Consider the following 26,260-nt stretch of genomic DNA (forward strand, 5'->3'; position numbering starts at 1 on the left):
AATTGTTTTCAGGAATTATAACAAAATATATAAGAAAGTGATCCAAGCTACGATAGCACACAATGTCTCCAATCAATTATCTTTTAAAAAAACGTTTTGAAAACAATTTGGGTCATCATAAACAATAAAACAAAAGCACTCAAACAAATCAAAATTAAAATTGGGGAAAGGTTTGTGGAGGATGAGACTGAAATTGCCAGTCGGTTTAACGGGTTTTTGCATCTGTTGCTGATGGACAAGGACCTCGGCCATCTTACCCTAAAGTACACCCCCCTAAAGGCAGAGCCCAGCAGCATCAATGGTGTTGGCGCCAGCTATTAAAAATGAACTTCACCTAATTATTCAGCAGCTCCCAGCCAAAAAATCAAACTCAATCTGATGACTCTGTGGCTCATTAAAAATGCTGCAAGCATTTAGTGAGGCCCTTAACTCAATTATTAAATCATTCATTCCAAACAGGAGTGTTCCCCTCTCTCCTTAAAATTGCAAAAGTTATCCTAATTTTAAAGAAAGATAACCCAGCTTCTATAAATAACTACCAGCCTGTCTTAATTTTTCCAGTATTTAGCAATATTTTTAAAAAACTTTTTCTTATAAGAATGCTTCACTTTTTGGACAAATACAATCAATTTTCAAATGAACAGTTTGGATTCAGAAAGGGTAAATCAACAATCGATGCAGTCGTTGTTCTGGTCGATATGATTGTAGAGGGGATTGAATGACAGAACCAAATAATAATAAGTGTGTTCCTGGACCTGTCCGAAGCATTCGACTGTGTTGACCACAATATACTGCTCGACAAACTTGAGTCCTATGGCATGCGGAGACGGCTGCAAGGAAAAAGAGTTATGACACTAAACTAAAATCGCTACGTAAAGAACATATGGCAGAATATATAAGCAAAGGTGACAACAGGTCCACAGCATTATGGCAAGTGGTAAATAACCAGCGTAAGGCTAAAACTGACAACAACACAGAATTGCTCCTCCTCATGGACAACACCATTATAACACAACCAGCAGAAGTGGCAAACTGTTTCAACACATTTTTCTCAACTGTAGCACACAGAACACTCCAAAACTCTGATCTTAATCCGAACCCAGACCCAGATGACTATGAACTACCTCCACCTATAAAGCTGAACTTACACTTCAAACCAGCAACAACTAATGAAATCTTAAAAATCATAGACTCCCTAAAACCAAAAACCTCATCTGGAGCAGATCACATATCAGCTAAACTTGTAAAAGCATGTAAAAACGAACTGTTAAGACCACTCACCCTTATAACCAACAAATCTCTTTCACAAGGAATTTTCCCCAACAAATTAAAAATAGCTAAAGTCTACCCAAAGTACAAAACCGGACCACATAATGACACAAACAGCTATCGACCTATTTCACTCATTTGGGGCCGTTCAAGTATTACGTAAGCAGATTTATTGCAATTATTTACCTCCCCATCCCCCTTGTCAGCAAAAGTAAGCAAAGCTCTTACCCCCTCCCCCCATGCTTACGTAAACATTTGTCAATTAATGTATTGTTTTTTTAAATTTTATAACGTTATAATTATAATTTGAAAAATAAGAAAATAGATTTAGGATAGAGATTATATTTTACTGAAACGGTATTCAACATAGAATAAGGAAAAAAATATTATATCTTACTAACATAACAAACTTTATTTTAAATTTTTGGTACATATATTAAATTCAAATTAACAGTCTTCAGTCCATGAAACCCGAAACCATGATTCTAAGTTTTCGATGACATTGGATTGCTTCGATTGCTGCTCAGTGTTGTGAGTCTGCTCAATTTCATCCGATTTTGGAATGTCTACGTCATTCTCATCGAGCCATTCAACATCATGGTGCTCTAAATTTTGAATAATGCACATCAGTTCATTAGCACGACGAGCAGCGACTCTTACAGGTCTAACTTTCCTATCAGTGTGCGTGTTTACTTTCTTATGGATCTTTTCGATGTGACGATTTAGTGACTTGACGGAAGCATGATAAAGACCACACGTTTTGCATGTTCGACTTGATAGCCTCAATTGTACCGTCGGACAAAAATAATCGTATGGCATTTGCAGGAAATCTTTGAGTGAAGCACTTAAGCGTAGAGCTAAATTGACTGGAAGATTAAGAAATTGCCCTCCTTCATCTAAAACCAAGTCATCAACTGTTTGTTTTACTTTTACAGGTGGTGGAAGAAACCTGTTGTCTAGTAATCTAAATAGGCCACTTCTTGGACGACAGCATTTTGTATTTCTACATTTTACAATTTGGAGCAAGTATTGGCTTTCAGGCACATGTTCTGAATACCATTTAATGTCTGGAAAATCAGGAAGATCTTGTTCACCTGCCCCAACATATTTTGCATTAACATTATAGCCATCAATTTCCATTGAACTCCATACTTCAGCTAATACATTTCCTGCAAATTCGAAATTAGATCTTTCTAAATGTTCATCAATTCATCCAAATGAGACCCAAAATGGTCATGAGGCAATATTAAACCAGCCAGTTCCCGACTAAGAGGAGCCATTCTGTGCTCTACTTTGTTATACGCACTTCTTCCGGGAGCATTGGTAGCTAAAAACAATGCATCGAGATCATGTCGCTTAAAGTGTTGTATAGCAAACCCTATGACTTTTTGATAACGCGGATTTTCATCTGGCCCTCCATCAACCGTCATGATTACCACTGGTTTTACTAGTCCATGGTCAGTTTTAGCTAATGGTCGAAACTCTTCAAGTTCGAGAAGTGTCTCGAAATCCTGAGCATGAGTATTAGCAGTAGATGAACTATGCTTTCCACTTCGAATAGCGATGTATGTTGGTCCAGAATATCCAACGGCTTGCGGTTGTCCTAGCATATTGGAAGTGATTTTGATACCAGCATAAACAGATGGTATTAATTTATGATGCTCAGCGATTACCTAATCGTGATCAGGCAATTTGATTCTATATTCCATGTGCATTAGAAGAGGTGCTTGCTTATTTGCCGCAGTTACGCCAATAGGGACTCGAGCTTTATCATCTTGAGATATGAAAAATACTTGATCTGGTCCTAGTATGGATGCTATGTTCTCTAAATAATGGATTGATGCTTCAGCGAACTTGCTATCTAAGTGGCTCTTGTTGTGATCAGTTTGAGCCCGAATGAGCTTAACAGGGACTGTCGATACATGTCTTCGTCCCTCTGCAGAATTAGATTTTCTGGGAATCAAACGAAGATATGTCCCACTGCGACTAATGTCAAATCCCATTTTACGTAATTCTTGTGTGAGTTCATCAAGAGTTTTTACGCTGCGAATTGATTCCGTTCGTCTTCTATCATCTGCTGCACTCCCAAATAAAGCTATATCCGCGATTGTTTTCAATAGTAAAGGTTGATTGCTTTCAAGACGTCCCACTAAATCCCTCAGAGATAGTCTTTTTTTCATTTCTGGATTTTCATGACAAATATCTTCTAACTTTCTTTTCATACCATCCCTGTGTTTCTTCTGGGCAACTGCGTTTTGAACCTTCCTGTTTAAAGACTGTTTTGCTGTTTTTATTTCCTCGCGCAACTTAATGATCTTTTTATCAACTTCAGCACGGCTTGGCATAGTATCTCTGGCAGAATACAAAGCATTCAGATTTTTTTCGAGTAGAGCAATCTTATTTTTCATAGCTTCCTGAGAAGGTTTTGGTCTCTGTTTATCTGTATTTTTATTAATTTCGCATTGCTGTTGTGATTCATTACTGGTTTTTATTTTATCTTCCTCCTGTGTTTTAATATTTGAAGCTGGCTGTGTAATTTGTGTTTTTTCTGCAGGTTTACAGGTTGCCTAAAAATAAAAACTTTCTATGGGTTCTGCTAAAGATTCTCTTATTAAGCTACATAAATACAACGTATGGCAATATATATGGTAAATACAGAACCCTATGGCTTTAAATCTAATATCTTTAAACGAGCAATTCGTTCTGGTTACAAAATACAGGGTGTTATACTCTATTCAAGTAAGTATTTAAAAGAATGTAAACAATCTTGATATGTCTTTTTATTGAAATATGCAATTATAAAATCAGATATTTGTAAATGTGCGTACAGACATCGCGAGGCTTGCGCCGCCAATGGTTCGTCTCGCATACATCAACCTGAGGCATGCTACGGCACATGTATACGTGCGAACCATTTGCGGTGCACGCCTCACGATGTCTGTACGCACCTTTATGTACTTACAGAAAAGCAATTTTAATATTTGTTGAGTTTTTAAATGAATTACAACAGATTTTACACAGTTTACAATTTTAAACCACATATTTCAATAAAAAGACATATAAAGATTGTTTACATTCTGTTAAATACCTATTTGAATAGAGTATACTTTTCTGTAGGTATATATATATTATGTATAAAACTAACATCCTGTATTTTGTGACCAATTGACGGAATCAATTATAAGAAATAAATCTATATAATGAATATTACCTCTATACTTTAAGATAGGCCATAATATTTTCTAATTAGCAAAGAGAAACTTTTTGGCGATTTCTAATATTTCTAGTAGGTATTCATAGGTACCTAAAATGATTTCGTCACTCACCTTAGAAAAAAAATGTAGTAGATTGGATTTATTCTTAGTCGCCGCTTACAATTCTTCTTCGATTCTCTTAGATACAATAATATCTAGTTCCTTGTCGGATTTTGCTTGTAATTTGTAATTTCGCCACACTTTGTTAACTAACTTTTGTACATTTTGTACTTTCGTACTTGTATGAGATTTTTTAAAACTTTCAAACAATTTTTGGTATAACTTGGATTTGTCTATTTGAAACGACATCTTATTTAAACATTAAACTTTGGCTAGTGGAATGAATGGTAACACAAATGTTAACTTGCTTTACTATGCTTACAATACGTCTACTCGCTATAGCATCCAAACGAAACAATACACTGATAGAGGAAATTTAGACAAGTGAACAGCGCGCGGTAATTCCCTTACTCGGTTCTAACGTTCGTTTTCAAGCAAAGACAATGTGTGGGTTGCCATTTGTGTAAAAAAGAAAATAACTACCGATGACGTAATCATCATCTAGACTCCCCTACCCCCCATGTCATCCAAAATAAGCAAAGCAAAGACCCCCCCCCCCATAGTGCTTACGTAATACTTGAACGGCCCCTTTCTACTTTTTCAAAAATTTTAGAAAAAGTTGTCTTACACAGACTCCTAAACTACCTTGAGGAAAACAAACTTCTTACTTACCAACAACACGGATTCCTAAAGGGCAGATCAACATCCACAGCCTTAATACAATTCATAGAATACATTATAGATCAACTGGAAGAAGGCTGCACAGCAACCTGCCTCTTCCTAGACTTCAGTAAGGCTTTTGATTGCCTAAATCACGAACAACTACTCCAAAAACTAGGAAACCTTGGTATAAGAGGAAAAGCTCAAAGCTGGTTCCGCAGCTACCTGACTGATAGAAAGATGTTTGTGGAAGTAAATTACACTGAAAACAACATACTACAGAAATGTCAATCAAAAACCACTGACACACAAAGGGGCGTACCACAAGGATCGGTTCTGGGGCCAGTCTTGTTCCTCCTACTCACAAATGACATGCCCAACTGGCTAGGAGACATCTGTCGCACCGTCATGTATGCAGACGACACAGCACTAACAATAGCAAATAAATCAATAGCAACACTCCAGAGAAACACAACTGCCACTTTCAATAAAACAAAACTATTCTGCACCAGAAATGACCTTGTCTTAAATAATAAAAATCAGTTCAGATGACCTTCACCAATCTACGCAGAGACCTTAACTTGACGCTTCCAGACCTAGAAATAAAAAACCACCAGACACCTTGGTATCATAATTGATGATAAACTGTCATAAAAGCCACAAATAGATCAACTGTGCAAAAAACTATCTGCAGGAAACTATGTTATACGTAGAATAAAACAAATAAGTGGCACAGACACGGCCAAGGTAGCTTACTTTGCTCTCTTCGAATCACACCTGAGATATGGCATTGCCACTTGGGGAGGAACATCCAAAACCAACCTTGAGAGAGTTCTGATCAACCAGAAGAGGGCAATTAGATTCCTCGCAGGCCTTAACTACCGTGACAGCTGCCGAGAACACTTCAAAAATTTTAAAATATTGACAGTCGTATCACTCTACATAAGAGAAGTAATCTTCCACACTGTAAAAACATCACAGCCAAGACACTCAGATCTGCACCAACACAACACTAGACATGCCTCGGACTTCGCATTGCCCCCACACCATCTGAGCCTATACAAGAAGAAACCATCCTATAAAGGAGCAGCCTACTTCAACCACCTTCCAGAGCATTTAAAGAACCAACCACCTCACCGCTTCAAGAAACAACTGACTCTATGGCTCCAAGAGAGACCTTTTGACACAGAAGAAGAATTTACAAACAGCTAAAAATTGTTACCTTATATAACTGACGCTATGTACTGTTCTCAAAGAACATGTAAAAATTAAAAAAAAAAAATTCGAGGCATGCCTTTTAAATGGCTTAGCTCATTTCTAAGCCACAGATCCCAAGTTGACCAGATATCAAATAAATTGTCCAAGCCAACAGAACTTAGCTATGGAGTCCCCCAGGGGTCTATCCTCAGTCCTGTGCTTTTCTTACTTTATGTCAACGACGTAGAATCATCGCTTCTGTATGGAAGAACAGTGCAGTTTGCAGATGATACGATTCTCTTTTCTGATGCAAGATCAAGCGAAGTTGTGGAACAACAGGCTTTTGTTGATATCAACAACTGTGTCCAATACTTTGACAGCCTCAACCTCACAATAAACTCTTCAAAAACAGTTTTGAGTTTTTCTTTGCACACTGCAGGCAACCAATGTGGACCTGCCATCTTGATGGCTGACTCCATACTGGACGAAGTCAGCTCTTCGAAATTCCTAGGAATGTACCTTGATCGAGGACTGATGTGGAAGGAGCACATTGTTTAAGTTTGAGCCAAAATCTGCTCAGGCATCTTTGTTCTGAGGTCTCTGGCAAAATACTGCCCGAGTGAGGTAATGGTTGGCATATTATGGCTTGATATTCCCCCATCTGGTTTATTGAGTGTTCCTTTTGGAAGCTTGCACAAACACTCAGTTCCAAAGAGCATTCAGACTCCAGAAAAAAGTGATTTGAATCATCGCAAAAATAAAATTCAGACAGTCGTGCAGGCAAGCTTTCAAGAAATTGCAGCTGTTGACTCTGCCATGTCTCTACATATTGGAAACAACTTTGTTTTGTATGAATAACTGTGCCTTAACCAGAGGCCAAGACATACACATGTATGAAACACATGGCAGAGCAAACTACTGAACTGGTAGACACAGAACGGTGGTTTATGGACGCCTGCCCTCATAAGCGGGTGTTCAATTTCTCAACAGACTGCCCAATTCAGTCAAAAATGCTCCAACGCTTAAGGCGTTAAAGACTTACCTAAAACCTTTCTTTGTGTTTCAGTCATTTTATAAATCAGGTTTTACCTGGTGTTTTTAAAAATCAGAAATCCTATCCAGAACTGCAGTTTAGTTTTGACATACAGGGTGGGGCAGGGAAACATCCCTACTTTCGAGGTGGCATTGTGAGTAGTGGGGACATGTTGGAGGAGTGGGGGTAGGTTCGAATGACGCTGTGGCCACGGAATTTTCCGATAGTAGCGCTGTCAGTTGTAGACATGGCTTGGTCGAATGAGCAACACGCTTTTGCTGTCGAGACGTATTTTTCTCAGATAAGTGTATTGTTGCAGTGCAGCGTGCGCTGCGAACTCGTTATCGGATTCCCCCTCGCAACCCTGTTCCTGACCGCAAATCCATTTTGTTGTGGGTGGAAAACTTCCGTGCATGTGGTAGTGTAGTGAAAAAGAGAGTTGGGGCTCGGAGAACTGTCCGAACTCCAGAAAACATTGACCGTGTCAGAAGATCGATCTTGCAGTCACCTAAGTGTTCTGCCCGCAAGCATGCATCCGCCCTTGCATTGTCTAATCGCACTGTGCGTCGTATTCTCCACGAAGAACTCCACTTCCATCCATACAAGATGGTCATCGTTCAAGAACTCACACAACGGGACTGGCAACAACGAGTACAGGCATGTGAAACTTTAATTGCTGACTTGCCTCATGACGCACGAGTTTTGTTTAGTGACGAAGCGCACTTCCACATTTCTGGAGTTGTTAATAAGCAGAATATGCGTTATTGGAGTGGTGCAAACCCTAGGGTAGTTCATGAGAGGCATCTACACAGTGAAAAAGTGACTGTTTGGTGTGCAATCAGCAGTGAAGGCATAATTGGGCCTTATTTCTTCGAGGAGGACAATCGTTGTGTTACCATCAATTCCGAGCGGTATGTAAACATGCTCCAACAATTTCTTGCACCACAATTGCAACAGAATAATTTTGGAGTAGTGTGGTTTCAGCAGGATGGTGCCACAGCCCATACTGCTAGACATTCGATGGCTGTTTTGAGGGAAATGTTCCACGGGCGATTAATCTCCCGGTATGGTGACATTCCATGGCCTGCGCGCTCGCCGGATTTAACTCCGTGTGATTACTTTTTATGGGGATACCTCAAGAGTGAAGTGTTTAAACATCGACCCAGAACCCTACAAGACTTGAAGGATGCAATTCGCGTTGAAGTTGCCCGCATTCCACAACAAATGCTTCGCAGAGTTATGCAGAACTTCAGAACCAGACTAGATCAGTGTGTTGACAATGAGGGACATCACTTGAATGATGTATTGTTTAAAATAAAGTAAGAATTAACTTCCATCTGTACCCTTTTGATGCCACAATAAAGTTTTGTTCTAACACTTTTCGTTTTTTTTTAATTTACCTTCAAAGTTAGGGATACTTCCCTGCCCCACCCTGTACAATCGACTCATTATTGTGGGTATTATTTTACAATAAGTGAAATTGTTTAGTACAAGGTACATTGTTAAATAATCAATTTAATATGTTGAAGCGTAAGTTTTAAATAATAGTAAATGCTGTTTTATTTTTCAACAGAAATGAAAAGTTTTCTTCTTTCAGTAATAGATTCCATTCATTCATAAATACAATTTATACATGGAATGGCATACAACCAGGACTTTTTTAATATTATGAGAAATACAAAAATCAGTTTTTGTGAAATTAATTTACATTACTGTAATGTAAAAGATCTGAAATTAATGTTGTAATAATAAAATGCTAATTTTTTCACTAAGTCTGTAACTATACACAGTACAGTAATTATACTCATATAATTATGAGACATCTAATTAAAGATGAATTAAACATTCTATAGCATATTATACTAGTAAATTGTCGACTTCGTGGCATATAATATCCTACAAATCATTCATTTTCTTTGGCTAATTATTCTGGAAAATTATTTAGGTAAACAATATTCTGTTAAATTTGCTATCAAGATGCTATAGACAGGTTGGCTTTCAGAAACAACGTATACGAGAATTCAAGAACTATATTTAACTATTTATTTCCACTCTTGTAGGTTTCATTAGTGTACATAAATTTAATAAAAAATACACTTTGTTATTTCTGGTGACTTTTACAAATCTTTTCTTTTGGTTGCCGGACCTTGTATTTGGAGCCTTCAAGAAGAAAGATGGGAGCTAAATGTAGTTTGAGATTGATTAGATGATTATGGCAGACAAAAGATTAGGCTGTTGTGAATGCATGTCGTGCGTTGTGCGAAATTACAACTTCCTCATAAAGTAAAGTTAGCCTACATGCAACCTAACCTTATGCCTCTTTGTGTATCTTTAAATAAGACTGTAGGTTTAATGACCTTTTTATAATGTCAGTATTAACATACTTTTACTTTGAATGTTTTGTAACTTTTAAATATAGAATCATATTGTTCTATATTAATACCATTGGGTATTCCTTGAACATTAAATTGACAGTTCCAGGATGAAAATGTAATGTAAAACTCAAGATTTAAGTAATCAGTAATAAGCATTGGGTATTAAATGTTACCTAAATAGTGTAGAATTTGTTATATAAAAACTAAATTCGACTCCCATTTTAGGACCTTTAATTTCTTTTTAACAGTAATACTATTGTATGGAAGTAAACCGTCTTTATCTATTTGCAGAATTCGTAAACATAAAATTACATTTAAAATATGGAAGTATTGGTTTTCTTTTTTAAATATTTTATTTGTAGTATTGATAAGTGTAGGATTGGATTGATTTTGAGTCATTGAGAACTGCTGTGATGGTTTAATATTTTATCTTAAATTAAGTTTGTCTTTTTAAATATGCAAATAAGGTTCTCATTGGTTTTGATAATTTATCCCAATGACATTATCACTGTTTGGTTATTATTTTTGAAGTTTTGTGACCCTTGTTTTCAACTAGTCCTACTAACAACTAAGAAACTCCCATTTTTAGGAACTTTAATTTATTAATAACAGTAACACTACTGTGTAAAAATATAATAGGAATAATTTTGTGGTATTTCCAGTACTTTTGAAATTTTACCAACTAACAATAGCCTAATATGCTTAGTGGAAGACCTCAGCATGGATATTTTGAAGAAGAAAAAGAAAAGGAATGAAATGATTTAAAACACTTCCTGGCTATTTCATACATAGAATATACTTCCCACTTACAAGGCTCACCAATGTTTCTAAATCTTCCATACCACATTATGCATCAATCTAAGTTCTAAAAAACTAAAAGTGAAAATAGTACATGAATATATTTAAAACCATGCTAGACAACTCTGCACCCTAAATTTCCCTACCAAAGCTAGGCTTCAACCAACCTCAACATATAGATCCTTATATGGTCTCTACTTAACATGGCTCAGAGACCTTTTAACAGAGACAAACTGGGAGAGATTTTTTTTATGCAGAGGATGTAATGTGGAGGAGACTTATTCCAGATTCATGAAGATTGACTTGATGCTGCGTGCCCTTACAAAACAGCCTGATCCTAAAAAATGAAACCAAAACCAATCCAATACACTGTAGGAATACACCATTCAAGGACTGAGATAAACAAAGCCCAAGAAGGACTTATTCTTATCAGAAGAGAGGATGACAAGCTTGGAGTGGCCCAGAAGAATATTTATGATTTGAGGAACAAAAATTGTGATTGTGTCAAAACAGCTGACACTTAAAATTAATTAATTAGAATTTGATATAAAATACAATTGAGATGATGGCAAGTCATATAGTGTATCCAGTGAACATAGACTTTCCAGAACACTCTTGTGTGTGAAAATATTAAATTACAATGTCAAGTATGTACTAGGAAAAAGCAAGTACCATATTTTATAGATTTATTTAATTTGTATTCTTTAATTACTATAATGCAAATAGCAAAGGTAATAAGTGGAATAAGTGAATTGTGGTGACTGGCACCGGCACCTTTGATCAGCACTATCAGTACTTCAATACTTGGTGGTCTGCTCCATGAAAGCCAGCCTTCATCCATCTACACTGATAACCTCTTGTCATCAACACAGTAAACTGTAGGGGTTTAACAAGAAACAGCTTGTTCTTTGATCATCTGATGTCAACAGTTCATCTCACTGCCCAAGCCAAATATGCAATCTGCCATCTTGCTTTTTTAATATTTTATTCTAAGGCAAGTGTTTGCAATTTGGATTACAAAAACCACTTAAAATGAAAGATTTTCAATTTCAGATTCAAATATCTTAATTACTGTTGACATTAACATGTTTTGCACTGTAAAAGTCATTCATAATTTTGACATGCTCACTGATTTTTTCCGTGGAAACACAAAAATGTACATTTACTCACTAATTATTTAATTTTACTGCCACTACCAGATAGAGCTTCGATGCCAGTCATCCAAACAAACATACATGTAACAAACTTCCATTTTCAGTTTATAAAATAAAACGAGTAATATTGCAGATTCCTTAAATGTAAAATGCTAAGTCATTGTAGATTTGGCCACAGAAATTTAGTTTGATTAGTAGCGAGTAGTAATTTATTTTATTTTACAAATTAGTTACATTAAATAAAATAGTTATATCTTTAGTTAAGACCCTATTTAAACAAGCTATTTGTTGATAGTAAAAATACAAGTTTTTTTATTGAAAATACAAAATAAATAGTTTCATACTTTTTTGTAATACCCTGTACATTGCATCGAGGTTACATATAAAGGGTGATTAAAAAAGAGTGCTGGTTTTAATATATCAAATTAAGAAATTTATTTTAATAAAAATCTAAAGATAAATACATCAACATGTTCAAATAACCTTCCGATTTAATTTATAAAAAATGATGTCTTGTATGTGGCCTCCAGCCATGCTACCCATGAAACAATAATTGTGTTGCTCTGTGAATTGTTTCAGGATCGAGTAATTTAATGGCCATCATGGTTGTGTAACTTGATGCCTTGTGACTTTCATCTTTGGGGTTATCTGAAGTGATTGGTGTATGCCAATAATTGCCGAAACATTAGTGAAATGAAGAAGGAAATTCGATGGGTTATCAGCGAAATGGAAGTGAAAACTTATCGTGCAGTGTTAGTGAATTTCATGGACAGAGTTGTTGCGTATCAGCACAATAGAGGAGGCCACATGCATGACATAATTTTTCATAAATAAAATCGGAAGGTTATATGATGAACAAGTTGATATATATATATATATATATATATATATATATATATATATATATTTCTTTATTTAAATAAATCTCTTAATTTGATATATGAAAAACTGGAGATCTTTTTAAATCACCTGTAGAAACTTTTAGTTACTCTACGTATCAACTGAATAAGAACGAATATTCTGAAAATCTGTAAAGTTTAAACACTTTTTTGTTAAGTCTGCAATGGTGTATTTTAAAAGTGCTGAATGGTGTGTTTTGCATGTGTTTATTCTCAGTGTAGAACATGAAACTTCCTACTCGTACCCAAAATTGGTTGTATATCTATCACATTGTATTTATAATGTGATGGATATACAAGGTTTTTAACTTAGTGGTGCAGCAGAGATGTTAAAAACCTTTTTGTTTGTTATTTTGAATTAACTTACACTTTAATACAGTTTACATTGAAACATTTAATGGTTTATATTGCTATTTAAATATTGGTAGGGTCCTAACCACAAGGATCTTTTTCCTTATCTATCCATTAATTAATTGTAATATTTATTAAGAACTTATAACAAATATTTAATAATAACACAAACCGTTTAGATAGTAGTCATTTACGTTACTATAGTTTCAACTTCTAGTAAATCATCTTCTGGCGTCATTAAATATTAAAAGCAAGGATTGTTCATCTGGAATTATCATAGTTTGAAATTTACAAACACAACATAAATCAAAATTAATAAATAATTAAACCCATAACACTTGATAGGTTTATCACAAACGAATATCCAACACGACATAATGGTTAATACAACTATACCTAGTTTAGGACTGTAATAATATGGAAAATATAAATATTTAAACAATAGAATTAAAAATCTGTTACTTCTAAAATTAAAATATTTTAAAATTATATTGTGTATTTACCATGTATACCAAATCTGTATTTACATGTGTGTATCAATGTATTTTGAATAACCCTAGAGTATCTTGTCCAATTTTCATTTTATTTTACAAAAGTCCATTAGGTAATTTTATGTGAATAATATTTCACCGAAATTATTTTCTGATGGGATTATGAGCCCCAATTTTAGAATTTTTACCTGAAATCCCAGAAGTAGTGATTTCAAAATAAGGCCAATGATGTAAAACTCAAACAACATAATTTGTTCTGATAAAGTCTTCCTGTAAGGAAATTGCACATGCCAAACATCAGTCTATTTGGATAATATCGTCTGATTATTTATATAAAAATATGAACATTTCATACTGGTTAGCCACCTGTTTAAACCCGTTTCATATCCGTATCCACCAACTGGCTATCTGACTATCTATTTAAGATATAGGAAATATTCCTGTGGCAAATTAACCTCAAATTAGATCATATGATATAAAACGACATGCCTTCCATACATATATAAGTAATAGAGATTGCATAAAACGTACAATTTCCGAAAATGTAATACTTTCACTGTTAAAAACCAACAGATTCTCTGTTTGGACACAAACCTCTTTGATTTACTAATTACAGTCCCTAAATCGTCATTACAATTATTAATAATTTCAAGAAATCTCGAGTCTAATGCAATTTAATATATTAAAACTTTTGCAACTGATGTAGTTCTTACTCGATATCACGTAACGGATAAGTTATTGTTAAAATAATACACTTTTAAGACCTTTATAATACATTATTTTATATTCTGTCAGTTAAAAATAAAAATAGAGACAATTAAGGTACCATACAAATGGTTACAAATATTAAAACATGTCAAATATTCTAGAAATTTTGAATAATTATTGTATTGCTTATGCTATTGATACAGATGTTTATCACATATTCATACACAAAAAATACTTTGTAAAGGCACTTTGAAAAAATAGAAAATAAGCTTGAAAAATGTAAGATGCGATAACGAATTAGGTATCATTAGTAGGATTTTAAAACCAAACACCTCTATGCAAGAACACCTGAGAGTTAAGAGTGGATACTGAAGTTAGGCCTTTATTTGTAATCGTTGTTTAGTTTGGATCCAAACCATCGTTAATTTTAGCTCAAGTAAACATCGGGTAAATAGAAAATCAAGTAAAGAATCGCAGATTCGAAGGTGACTTTTGTGTAGCTAACACCGTCATCGTCCGCAATAAGCGACGTGACGTACGTGTGGGTGGACACGGAAATGAGAGATGGTGCCGCTTCTCCTCCATCCGCGGGAGCTCATTTATACCTGTTACTACCGGGTCCCGGTACTCCGATAGCTTGTTTAGAGAACCTTAAAGCCCTACATGGGAGTTGTGACGTTTTGAAGCCGCGATGATTATATATTTTTTCAAGAGTGAAGCTATTAGACTTAATGACAAGAGTTACCCATCAATGATTGTACCCGGTGTACCAAGATGTTTCGGAGTGCTGGGGAAGTCTATAGCAAAGAGTACGGTACAAAATATATTTTGAGGTAAACCTAAGTGTTGACGAACTCACACGATATCTTACGCTTGGCAAGAGCATGTTTAAACCACATTGCACAACTAACGACATTAATAACTACGACCAATACAGAGGCTTTATTCGACAAATCAGCTGGGGAGGAGGATTCAAGACACCGCACCGTCAGCAGGAGGAGACACGCGACGGTCGTGGCAGTCTGACCTAGCACGTTCTGCGCCGGCCGCAGAAAATAGACAATCCTGCTCAATTAAATCGGTGTTAATAATTAAATGTTAAGATAGTGGTTTATAAGCTTATGCATCCAAAATAATATTACCAAAAGCGCCAACACTGGATACATGTTTGAGTTGTAACCGACTTTAAACTGGAAGGTATTGTTAGTAAATTATTTGCATTATATGTCTAAACGCATACATAAATAAGCTAAATTTTAATACTCCTCCCGTTATTGTAGCTCCACCGGTTAATTTGAGGTTAACTATGAAACTCGGGTATTTAAACATTTTGATCCGAGAGTAACGTATGGGGAAAGAACAGGAATGCATGATTACTCATTTTGCGTTCACTATAGTTATACGATAGGCTAGTATAATTAGTATTATAACAATAAATTTGGTTATGTTTTAATTTTAGTGGGCAGCTGTGTACCCTGATTAAAAGTAAAAGTAATATACTTTGATTTAGGATTAAAATTTAAAAACATTTTCCTCACGAAAATTAATTTAACCAATGTAAGCTGTACATCCACGATGCCATTGCCTCTTAATATATTATCCAAATTCCTAGAAAGTACTTTTAAATTAAATAAACAAAATACTTTTTGGAGTCATAACAAACTGTCAAATGGCGTTACTATATAAAGCGTCACACATATTATTTACCTACTTTAATTAATACAGTACAGTGTAAAAAGTATTGTAACATTTTACGCAAGACAGGGAAGGAATACTATCTTCCATGGACCATATATCGCCTTGTATGTGTAGTTCGGAACAGCTTGTACTAGTTGAAGACATTCGTTATTAAAGAATTGATACATTGCATTATATTAGCCTCAAATAAGTGGGGGTTATTTATTTTCCAGTAAAATATCACACACCACTCTTTCAATGTCCAATATTTTTAGCAGTGAACTTCCCTCAACCAGTGCTGGTCCTCTTTGCTCTAATAAAGCACATTGTGTCTGATGATATCATCGTTACTTTTGAAAGAAGCATCTTCACATAAAAATCATTTTTAGTAAAATCCCCGATACGACTACATACAACATTCATACAAATTAGGTAATCATTTCCTTCTAATTCCTAATGCAATTAAATGTAATGGGAAAGTATTTAGACAAATGACTTAATTGTAAAACACACCCTTTATCTGAAAACGATTAAAATAACGCGCACCCAAACATTTTTACGGCCGTGTGAACCTTTTAAAATATATTTTAAGGTAAGTTGACCAGTAGATAAATGTACTTCTCTTTTAAATAAATTCATAAAGGATGAGGTTATATATAATGTAACCTGATTTATTTTATTAATTATGTAAGCACTACAATTCTTTTCGAAATTACTGAACCTACTTAAATTAATCTTTTTAAATCTCTGGCCTATCCCAGAGTGGTCCTACTCATATTTTTGAAGGATTGGACAAGTATCTGACCAGGAAATCACATTATACGTTTTCTATATAAACCCATATCGAAGCTAGACAAAGCAAATTGTTGAGATACCATTTTCTTACAATTACTACAATTTCAGAAATGCCAGAAAACATCACTATTGTGTTTAATTTCGGAATGACGTCCCTACTGGAGAAAATATTCTGGAGCAACGGGACAGGATTGAGTGGTGAGGTTAGTATTTTCCAAATCACCATAAGTTACTTCGGCGTTGCTGTACGAAGTTTCATAGTCTACATCAGAGTTACAGAAAACGCTTTAGTAGGAGTCCTTTGAAACACGACAAGGATCAACGAGACGGAATAAGATGTGGACGTGTAGTTTTTCGGCATGAGTTCGATGTGGAGCTTTTAAAGTCATATTGAGCGTGTAATTTTGTCGATCGCTATTTTAATGTTTTTTTTTTTTTTAACACCGATTTAGTTGAGCAGGTTTTCTTAATTTTCCGCGACCGTCGCGACGCTTGCTTGTTTAAACATTCAAACGCAAGCCTGTCCAGGGTGGTGTTCCCTCCGCAGTCTGACGGTTTACGCGTTAAAACAAGCAGGCGCCTTTTCACTTTTCTAAGTTGAGTTCTGATTTCCTTATGCCCTGCCAAGGGCTGCCAGCACTGAATTTCCTGATAATATTTCGATAGCTCGATATGTTTCTGTCATCAATTTATGGGAGAGTCCAGCCAATAGCTCTGGCGCTGCACTTTGACCTACACCAAGTACAGTCTCAGGAGTAAGAATTTGGTTTTAGGCGCTCGTTAGAATATACCATAGTTCTTCAGACAGATTCCGACAATGTTATCTTACGTCTGATGCGGGTCTGACTGCTTACAACCTACAATTATACTGGATTAGATTCCTGAAACTGAGGACTAAAGTTTATATGCAAAGTGTTCCGTCCGGAGGCTCCCGGGCACCCCGACCAAAATAGAAGAGGAGATCTCTAACATTTCCTGCAATAAACGTAACACTTAGACCATACGTCTACTTGTTAGAGTAACGAGGGTTACTACCTGCGGCAGTTGCCTCCTACGTCACGCAGGGTGACAAAATATCTTTGGTACGGATCAATACCTCGAGAGAATAAGATTATGGCCCCTACGACACAAAGAGAGTCAAAATATATCTGGTACAGTGCAATACCCAGAAAGTATAATATTCTGACAACTCCGACAGTCGCCTCCTACGATACGCAGGAAGAGAAAATATATCTGGTACAGATCAATCAATACCCATAAAGGATAAAATTCTGACAACTCCGACAGTCGCCTCCTACGATACGCGGGAAGACAAAATATCTCTGGTACAGATCAATCAATACCCATAAAGGATAAAATTCTGACAACTCCGACAGTCGCCTCCTACGATACACGGGAAGACAAAACTCTGGTACAGATCAATAAATACCCAGAAAGGATGAAATTCTGACCCCTCCGACAGTCGCCTCCTACGACATGCAGGGATTGACTCGGTAGTACACCCTCGTCCCGCTCCCGTGTAGAAGTAGTATAGCCTACAGTAATAACTAATGCTATTGTAATAATAATAACTTTATATACGTCTGTAGCAAATGCTTTAATGCTCAATGCCTTTCATTTCTGTTTCTGGTTCATATTAGTTCATTCTTATTCATTTATCTTCTGATTTGTCTTTTTACGTTCATGTTGATTTTTTGCTTTTAAGTTCATTATTATAGACATGTTCTTTAACTTTGCGTAATATAATAGAGATCATATACAGTATAATCAATTAAGATTTGAAAGGCAGTGGAAATATCCATTAGAACTACAGAAGGGAGATGAAGTATTATAGAAATATTATCTCACTTAATTTATGAATTCCATAATTCGTTGCCACGCCCCTCTACTATAAACTGTACTACTCTGTAATAGGTCAATGACCTTGCTTCCTTGATCCACCGATCGACTGATTAACGTCACCGCTTGGGTCTGTTGTTCTGATAATTAATCTTCCCGAAGCTTCCCTTTCGCACATTTCTGTTTCTCCATTGTTGATTGTTTCCTTCGTGTACGTCATGTAACTATTGTCTAGCAGTTCGTAAGGCATGAACGATGTTTTATTTTTTTGTCATATATCTGTTTTACACATTTCTGGTGTGTACTTCAATACCAGGTGAAGTTGAAAGTGCGAGGACGCCCAAAATAAGAAATGGGTGCTTTACCTCGACCTATTTACCCCAGAAGGAAACACCGTAGTGTAATCCTTTTTCCATTCCATTTTTATTTATAATTAAACTTTATCGTTTCTTTTCTTACTCCATTTAACTTTCCTTGAATAAGTGTTGAATATTTACGTTCACCATGATATCATTTTTAATCTATATTATTTGCTCGATCTCCACGTTTAGCTAATTACGAATCTTCTTGATACACTTTCTTATCATCTTTGACTTCTGATACGATTTTGTTTGAACCATGTAATGATATAGATGATTAAGTGCAGGTTAAGATATTCATTACTATCACTTACAATTACAATAAACTTTACTATTTGCAGAATGTTTACATTACGTTCCCTCGTTGTAAATTACATCACCGGTGAACTTTGTTGTAATTTTTAAGATTGTGGTTTACAAATTGTAAAGCTGATGAACTATTACTTAGTTTTATAATCCATGAACGCTTAGTAGGTGTATAATAAACATAAAAGTGTGTCAGTAGTTACAAAATTGTTAAAACATCATATTCGCTAAATATTTGTCATATTTTATCACATTATATAAAATAAGTGTAATTTTTATCGAAAATACATTGAATTCATATGTAATGAAATGTGTAGACTATTTTTTACAATCAAACCATCAAAAAGGAAGACCATATATAAAATTATTCTGTTCAGTGTTCAACCGAAGGGTGTGGATTCGGTTAGTAAAGATCTGAACAAATTCATAAATGTTACTATTAAAATACTCTTGATAATGTTTACTTTCATACTAAAAGTAAATCATTCACTATTACTTTTGTACTTTCCATTCGATGTACAAACCTCAGAGCAAATAACTTAATAATATAATTTGCATTTATAGCGAGTATTGTAGTATTAATAAAGTTGTAATGAGTCTTCAACATAGCTCACTACAGAATACCTTTAATTGTATTGTTTAGCTAGTAAAGTCAAAGCTAATACACAACACTTATTTTGATGAAATAATACAGTAATGAACTCAATTTACCAGTCCATCAAGCGTGGTTATTCTGATACTGGTTTTAATCGGTTTAAATCATGTTCATTTAGGAAACCATCTACAAAGACATAGCTGAATTAAAATTTGTGTTGCTTATTTCGGGTCAACTTAAAAATTAATTCTAGCTTTGAAAGAGGTAGATTTTATAATGGACAACAGGAAAGAAAATTATTTTAGCCGAAGTTAATAAGTTCTCGCCACATCGTAGATATACTGACTACGTGCATATATTGTTCCCAGACTTGAAATGCTTATTGGACCATTTTCAAGGCACTAAGAGGATAGAGGAGAAATGGATATTAAACATTTCATTTGTACCACTGAATTATCAAAATTGGAATTTCCATTCCCAATGTCATACAGCATGTGTTCTTACATGCATTAAAAATTGAGACGTACAGTTCTTGCTACTAGAAAGCGTGAATCATCTTGTAATGTCTGAAATGGAACAAACTACTGTTTAAAACCTAGATTGTATGTGAGTGTTAGGGTATAGGTTTGTTGTTCACCTGAGGAAGAGATCAGATTGCAGATCTTGAAACGTAGTGTTACTGAATTTTTGTATCACTGAACGATGGCAAATGTCCAGAAAACCCTATTTCCTGCACAGTAACAATCTGGTTGACGTTGAAATTCACAATGAAAGTATTTTTGTCGTATCTAAATTTCTGTTCTGTTTGTTATTTTAAGTCATAGAAGCCAGTTTAAATCGTACAAGAAATATGGCTTCTAACAAATCATCCGCAAGTGATGGGGAACTAGGAATTCTTAGAAACTTGGAAGAAATCATCTCAAAGTGATAAAGACAATTACTTTATTGACTCTCAGAAAATCCATTGTTGCGATAGGGTTTCCATGACTTCATGCCAAAGTGACAGGGACTTCTATCAAAATTCTCCTACAAAACAAAGTCGTAAAGAATATCGCAGTATCTTCAGTCGTGGTAAAGCGGAGACGATAATATATATATATTTAAAAATTGTATTTTTCAAGGGTTTGTAAATGTATAGAACATAGTCATTTATTTAAGGTCTTAAAAAATTATTATATCATAGTCCTTTTATGATATCATATCGAAACTGGATATATTATACTCAATTCAGGGTTAACATAAGTTAATGTAAAAATTGTATACGTGCATCTACCAAGTATTAGCGACAAAAAATGTACATTCTATTGTCCTCACCCCAGCCATCGTTGATTAATAGAAATTTATATTGTTTAAAAAGATTATGTTTTGTACCTTAATTTGTACCATTATGTATTAACATTTTCCATTTTTAAATAGTTTTTAAAATCTACACGACATTTTACATAGAATTAGAAGAAAATTAATTGTTTTATATAAGTTTAATACAAATAATTTTATGTTGAAGTAAAATTAATTTCTTTAAAAATAATTAACAATATATACAGGCCGATGACTTCCATACAGTAGATCCTAAAGTGGAGCTAATACAAGAAAAACTTTTCCTGTTTTTTAAACTTTTAATTGTTTTAATACAAATTTACGTTACTCTCGTCTTCTAATGGTTAACACAGAATCTATCCTGTAAAACAAGGCGTGTTAAAATGTCACAGTTCCATAAAAATAACCAAATCCTGAAATAAGCAGTCGACAACTTGCCAATGAATGTTGTGTTACCCAGGGTAAGATATTAAGTATTTTCCACGAAAATCACTTCTATCTGTAGCACTTTGCAAAATATCAATCATTAGAACCAAATAATTATGCTTCAAGAGTCGCTTGAAGGTCGACAGTGATATTCAGCAATATCAAATTTGGAGAAATATCCTGTATAGTGATGAGTCTATCTTCACTAGGGCGGTGTTTTCATCACGCGTAACATGCATCAGTGGAAAGTTCTTTTTAAAGGCGTTTACAAGACGTCAATGTGTGGGCAGGTGTCACCAGAAACCAACTTACAGGTCTGCACATTTTCCAGAGAATTTGAATGGTCTGCATTATTTACATTTCTTACGACATATCTTGGCCACACTTCTGGTTGAACTTGGTCTCGACTATCATGAGAGGGACAAGATAACTTTCAAAAAAGACGGCGCTTCTCGTCGGGTCGCGGTGGGACCATACCCTGGCAGGCCGGGTCTCTTGACTTCTCTCTCCTATGGATCCTTTGTTTGGGGAGTCATGAAAAAGGAAGTTTGTTCCTTTGAACTCAGAGGATAAAGTGACAAACAGAATTGAACTACCTGTCTAAAAAGTGAATGAAAACAAACTTCAATTGTGATGGTCAGGGCCATAAGAAAGCGTGCGCGATCTTGCATAAGAAACAGAGGCAGTCAGCTTGACAATAGTCTATAGATTACATAATTTTCTTTGTGTTCATTCTCGCAAGTATTTTAAATGTGGTTATTTTGGAAATATGCATATTCCAGTGAAATAAAATAACATTCTTTTGTATTTTGGGTTCTTCTATGGTATTCTAAAATTTTAAGCTCAATTTGTTATTCATGATAGATTCTTATTAACCATTATTAGTCGAGAATAAGGTAAAGTTGTATTACATAATTTTAAAGCTTAAACAACACGAAGTTTCATGTGTCGACCTCGGCCTCTCTTGAGGATTTACCAAAGTTAATTCAGCCTGTATATCTTGTTACTTATTTTACCAAAAACTTAAAATTTTATTTTGCCATATATAATTAAATAATTTGTGTTCCTCTATTCCCGTGTAAAAAGCTGTGTAGACTTAATAAATTATTTCAAAAGTGGAAATTTTTAATAAATAATGGTAAAAACTAAGTATTATGGACAAAAAAATGTAAACTGGATTCACTTGCACCCCATCTATCTTTGTTTAAAAGACATAGCTATAGTTTATTTATCGTGATTTGTCTTAGGAAAAAATGAACGTTTAAGAACCAGTCGTGAGAAATAAGACCTTGAGATTTGACCCATAAGAAAACAACTTTCACGACTACCTATTAATCTTACATCTTTTTATACTATAAAATCTCTCCCAACCGAGTTAACTGAGTCTGTCTATGAGGTTTCTTCACTTAAAAATGTAGACTCCATATTAGTATATACATCCACGCAGTCTGTCCGTATGGAACCCAAAAAGACGTGTAGTGTGGATTCCTGTCCAGGAATATTATAAACCAGTATAGTTTCTCCGATCCTATTACTTATGGGTCTGAAATGCAAAATTTTCACAGTTTTCCCTACATAAACAAAATTAATTTCCAGAGTTTCACACGTGGACTCCACTTTGGCTGTAGTTGAAATTAAAACAACTTGATTTATGTGAAGTGTATTTCCATACTGTAAATGTGCATGGTTTGATTTTATCTAGATCATTTTGAATGTGTTTGAGTTTGATTCCATAGGTAAGCTGTAAAAGTAATTACTGTAAAATGTATAATTTCTTACTGTAAGGATTCTCTTTTTAATATATCACATGTATACTAAACCCATACAATAATTTTAAAATTGTTTAACCAAATAACTTAAACCAACAAAGTAAACAAACGTTCTTACAGATTTCTTTGTAATATTTTAGGACCGGAAATTTCATCGAAAATTATTACATTTGTGTAAATGGGAGGAATACAACATCTGTGTTTATAATATTTTTTTACGGATTGGCTGGAGTATTGTATTCTTTGTATTCATGATTTGCTCTGTTATGTTGAAACATATTTAGTTTTTTCTCTCTTTGTTGTGTTATGTAATGGGTGGGTGAGACTAATATTTGATGAAACTCTTGAAGAAATTTGTATATTAACCGTGAATAGGTTTTTATAAATTGTGACCTTGCCACAATGCCAAGGTGACGGGCTGTGGCGGTGACGTAGTGCCGAGGGGGTGTGTCGGAACCGACCAATAGCAGAAGGAGGCTTGCCTGTGGCCTGTGACTGACGGCGGTGGAGCAGGTCAGATGTGCCGCTGCGGCCGACACTAGCTGCTCACACAGACCCAGTCCCAGTCGGTGGTGGTGTGTGCGCGGTGCTACACTTGTCACTCACTACAGTACAGATGGCTGTCGCTGCTGCTGCTGCTGCTGTTGCTGCTGCTCTGCTGCTACTGCTGGCCGCCGATGGTACCGTCGCTGAACGCCTGCCACCCACATGTCCTAGGTAATCCTCACTTCCACTCTGTACCCTCCGTGCACTCGGCGAGCGTCGTCCCGGTTATAATATTACTTTGCAACTGGGTCCGCCCGTTCGAGTAGTTATTAGGGTAGTCATCACTTGTGTGTTTTATGCAATTCCGCAAAATTAGCTGCATAGTTTCTTATGCCAACTAACACATGCTTCAAGAGTTTTAAAACGTCCAGAAATAGTTGTAGTCCCTAAAAAATTAACATAAGTTTAATCTGAATTAGGAAATATAAATGTATATGAAGTATGTTCGTAAATTTATTGTTACACTCGGATCCCTCAATTTTGTAAATACGATGATCAGCAAAAATTAGTGTACGAAATCTGGCTAGTGCTCGGCCTTAAATACGTTCGCTATAAATACTCCATAAATTATCTTGTATGGTAATAGTTTAACGTTCAATAACTTCGGAACGTTGTGTTTCCAAGACGTAATCAATGTATTGTAATTCGCGTTTACTGTGCTCTATTCTATGTACATGTACCAACAAATCTGTTGAACGTACCGAATTGCTGTGTTTTATGCGTATATTAGAAGTATGATCCTCTAATATCTAATAGTTGTAGCTGATTATGCCAGTGTACAGATTCGTAACGTTTTATTGTATTTCAAAATGTTTATGAACCAACCGATAATAAATAATAACTTTGGGGAGGCTTGGAACACAAAACTCTCTCTACGACCAATATTTCTGCAAAATTTGTTATTTCATCAATGTATTTCATTATTTTTTTTTAACTTTTTCCCTTTGAGGCCACAGTATTGTTTGGTGTGTTTTCTTTGCACTAATTGTGTCATAATCTTTGATTTATACACAAAAAATGTCGAAACCCCGTATCTAGAGAGGATATACTCATTGTAGTATTTTCTCGAATACAATAAATATTACTGTTCTGTACTTAACGAGTTCTGTAGTTTTCTTGTTCTGTACTTTAATTAAGTCTGTTGGGTGTATGTATAGTTTAACACATTAAACTGTGATATATTGTTATGGTACTCTCTTCTATAAATATTCTCCTTATTTTCAGCTGAACCACTTGTAATATTGCGGGTAGCCATAATGGTACGATTATATTCAGTTTCGTCGATTAATGAATATTTTCATTGCCGTTTACAGTATGTACAACAGCTATGAGTGATATTGTTATCGCATTTTAATGTTTAATGTAAAACTTTCTTGTAAATTAAACAACACCCTTAATGCAAGTGCACAGTTTGCGGGGTTAAATACAGTTTTCTCGATGTCGCCTCAGCAATAGGTAACGGAACGCGTTTTATTCTTGACTAAAATACCTTCTGAGCTAAAATAATCTTTTCGTATCCATCGAATGCGGATGTTATGATTGGCGCGGCTACGCCACGGAGCGGTGGAACAGTGACGTCATCACAACGCAATCGCGTGCCAGAGCTGACGGCGACAAGCGTACAGTTTCTGTCACTGGTACTACTCAACATTGCAGTTTAGGCGGTCTGACCACGTGGTCAGCCCACTCGTTCGTTAGTCACTGCTAAACGTAATTACCAGCAATGAAACCAGAAGGTCGACGACAACTCAAGAATCAGGTGTACATTTCTCAACTTTTGTTTCAAATTGAAACTCGTAGTTTCATAGATTGCGTTCAATTAAAAATGTTTACCCTTCTTTAATAACCGTCATTAGCGAAATAGTATTGCATTGTATACTGAAAGTTAATTAACGTTGATTGTGTTATAGCTAGAAGTAGGACAAATTCTTTATCTTCGGACGTGAGGTTTTCTGGGTTTGAGGCATTATCGTGTTTAAAGGCTGATGCAATAGCGCAATTATTCGCCAAGGTAATTTTATTGGAGCGAACATTACTTACCTACACAGATTGTGTAGGTTTGGTACTACATTGTGATGGCCTACCACTTCAAATCCATGTGGACCGATACTTATATTTGTGCTTGCATTATTTTTTCAATTTTCTATATTGTTACCAAAATATATAACTTTGAAACAGTTAAGATTTAAATGAGTTGTTAAATGAGTTTCCCGTTAGATTTGGACAACTAGGTTTCTTGGAACAAGACTTCAAATAATTTTTTAACTAATAATTGAAATAAATAGAATTACGAATTCATGGTTTGCAATAATACAAGATTTTAGGCCATCGAGTTAACACTTTATCATTCTATACTTTTAAGTTCCAACATGTGTATTTTAA

At 35.1% G+C, this 26,260-nt stretch overlaps 1 protein-coding gene across 7 annotated transcripts in view; it reads left to right on the plus strand.

Moving 5' to 3' along the window:
* Nucleotides 1-26,260, plus strand: part of LOC124369308 (trehalase) — a 112,755-nt gene that overhangs the window by 11,587 nt on the left and 74,908 nt on the right. For 6 of the 7 annotated variants that reach the window (XM_046827248.1, XM_046827250.1, XM_046827246.1 and 3 more), the window contains exon 3: nt 23,743-24,049. The exons of the other annotated variant lie outside the window; for it this stretch is intronic. In XM_046827248.1, coding sequence (XP_046683204.1) covers nt 23,949-24,049 — 101 coding nt within the window. In that variant the 5' untranslated portion in view covers nt 23,743-23,948. The remainder of the gene's footprint in view (nt 1-23,742; nt 24,050-26,260) is intronic. 7 annotated transcript variants of the gene reach the window in all.

The sequence above is a fragment of the Homalodisca vitripennis genome, chromosome X (assembly GCF_021130785.1).
Source record: "Homalodisca vitripennis isolate AUS2020 chromosome X, UT_GWSS_2.1, whole genome shotgun sequence".
In the NCBI taxonomy this organism is placed as follows: Eukaryota; Metazoa; Arthropoda; class Insecta; order Hemiptera; family Cicadellidae; genus Homalodisca; species Homalodisca vitripennis.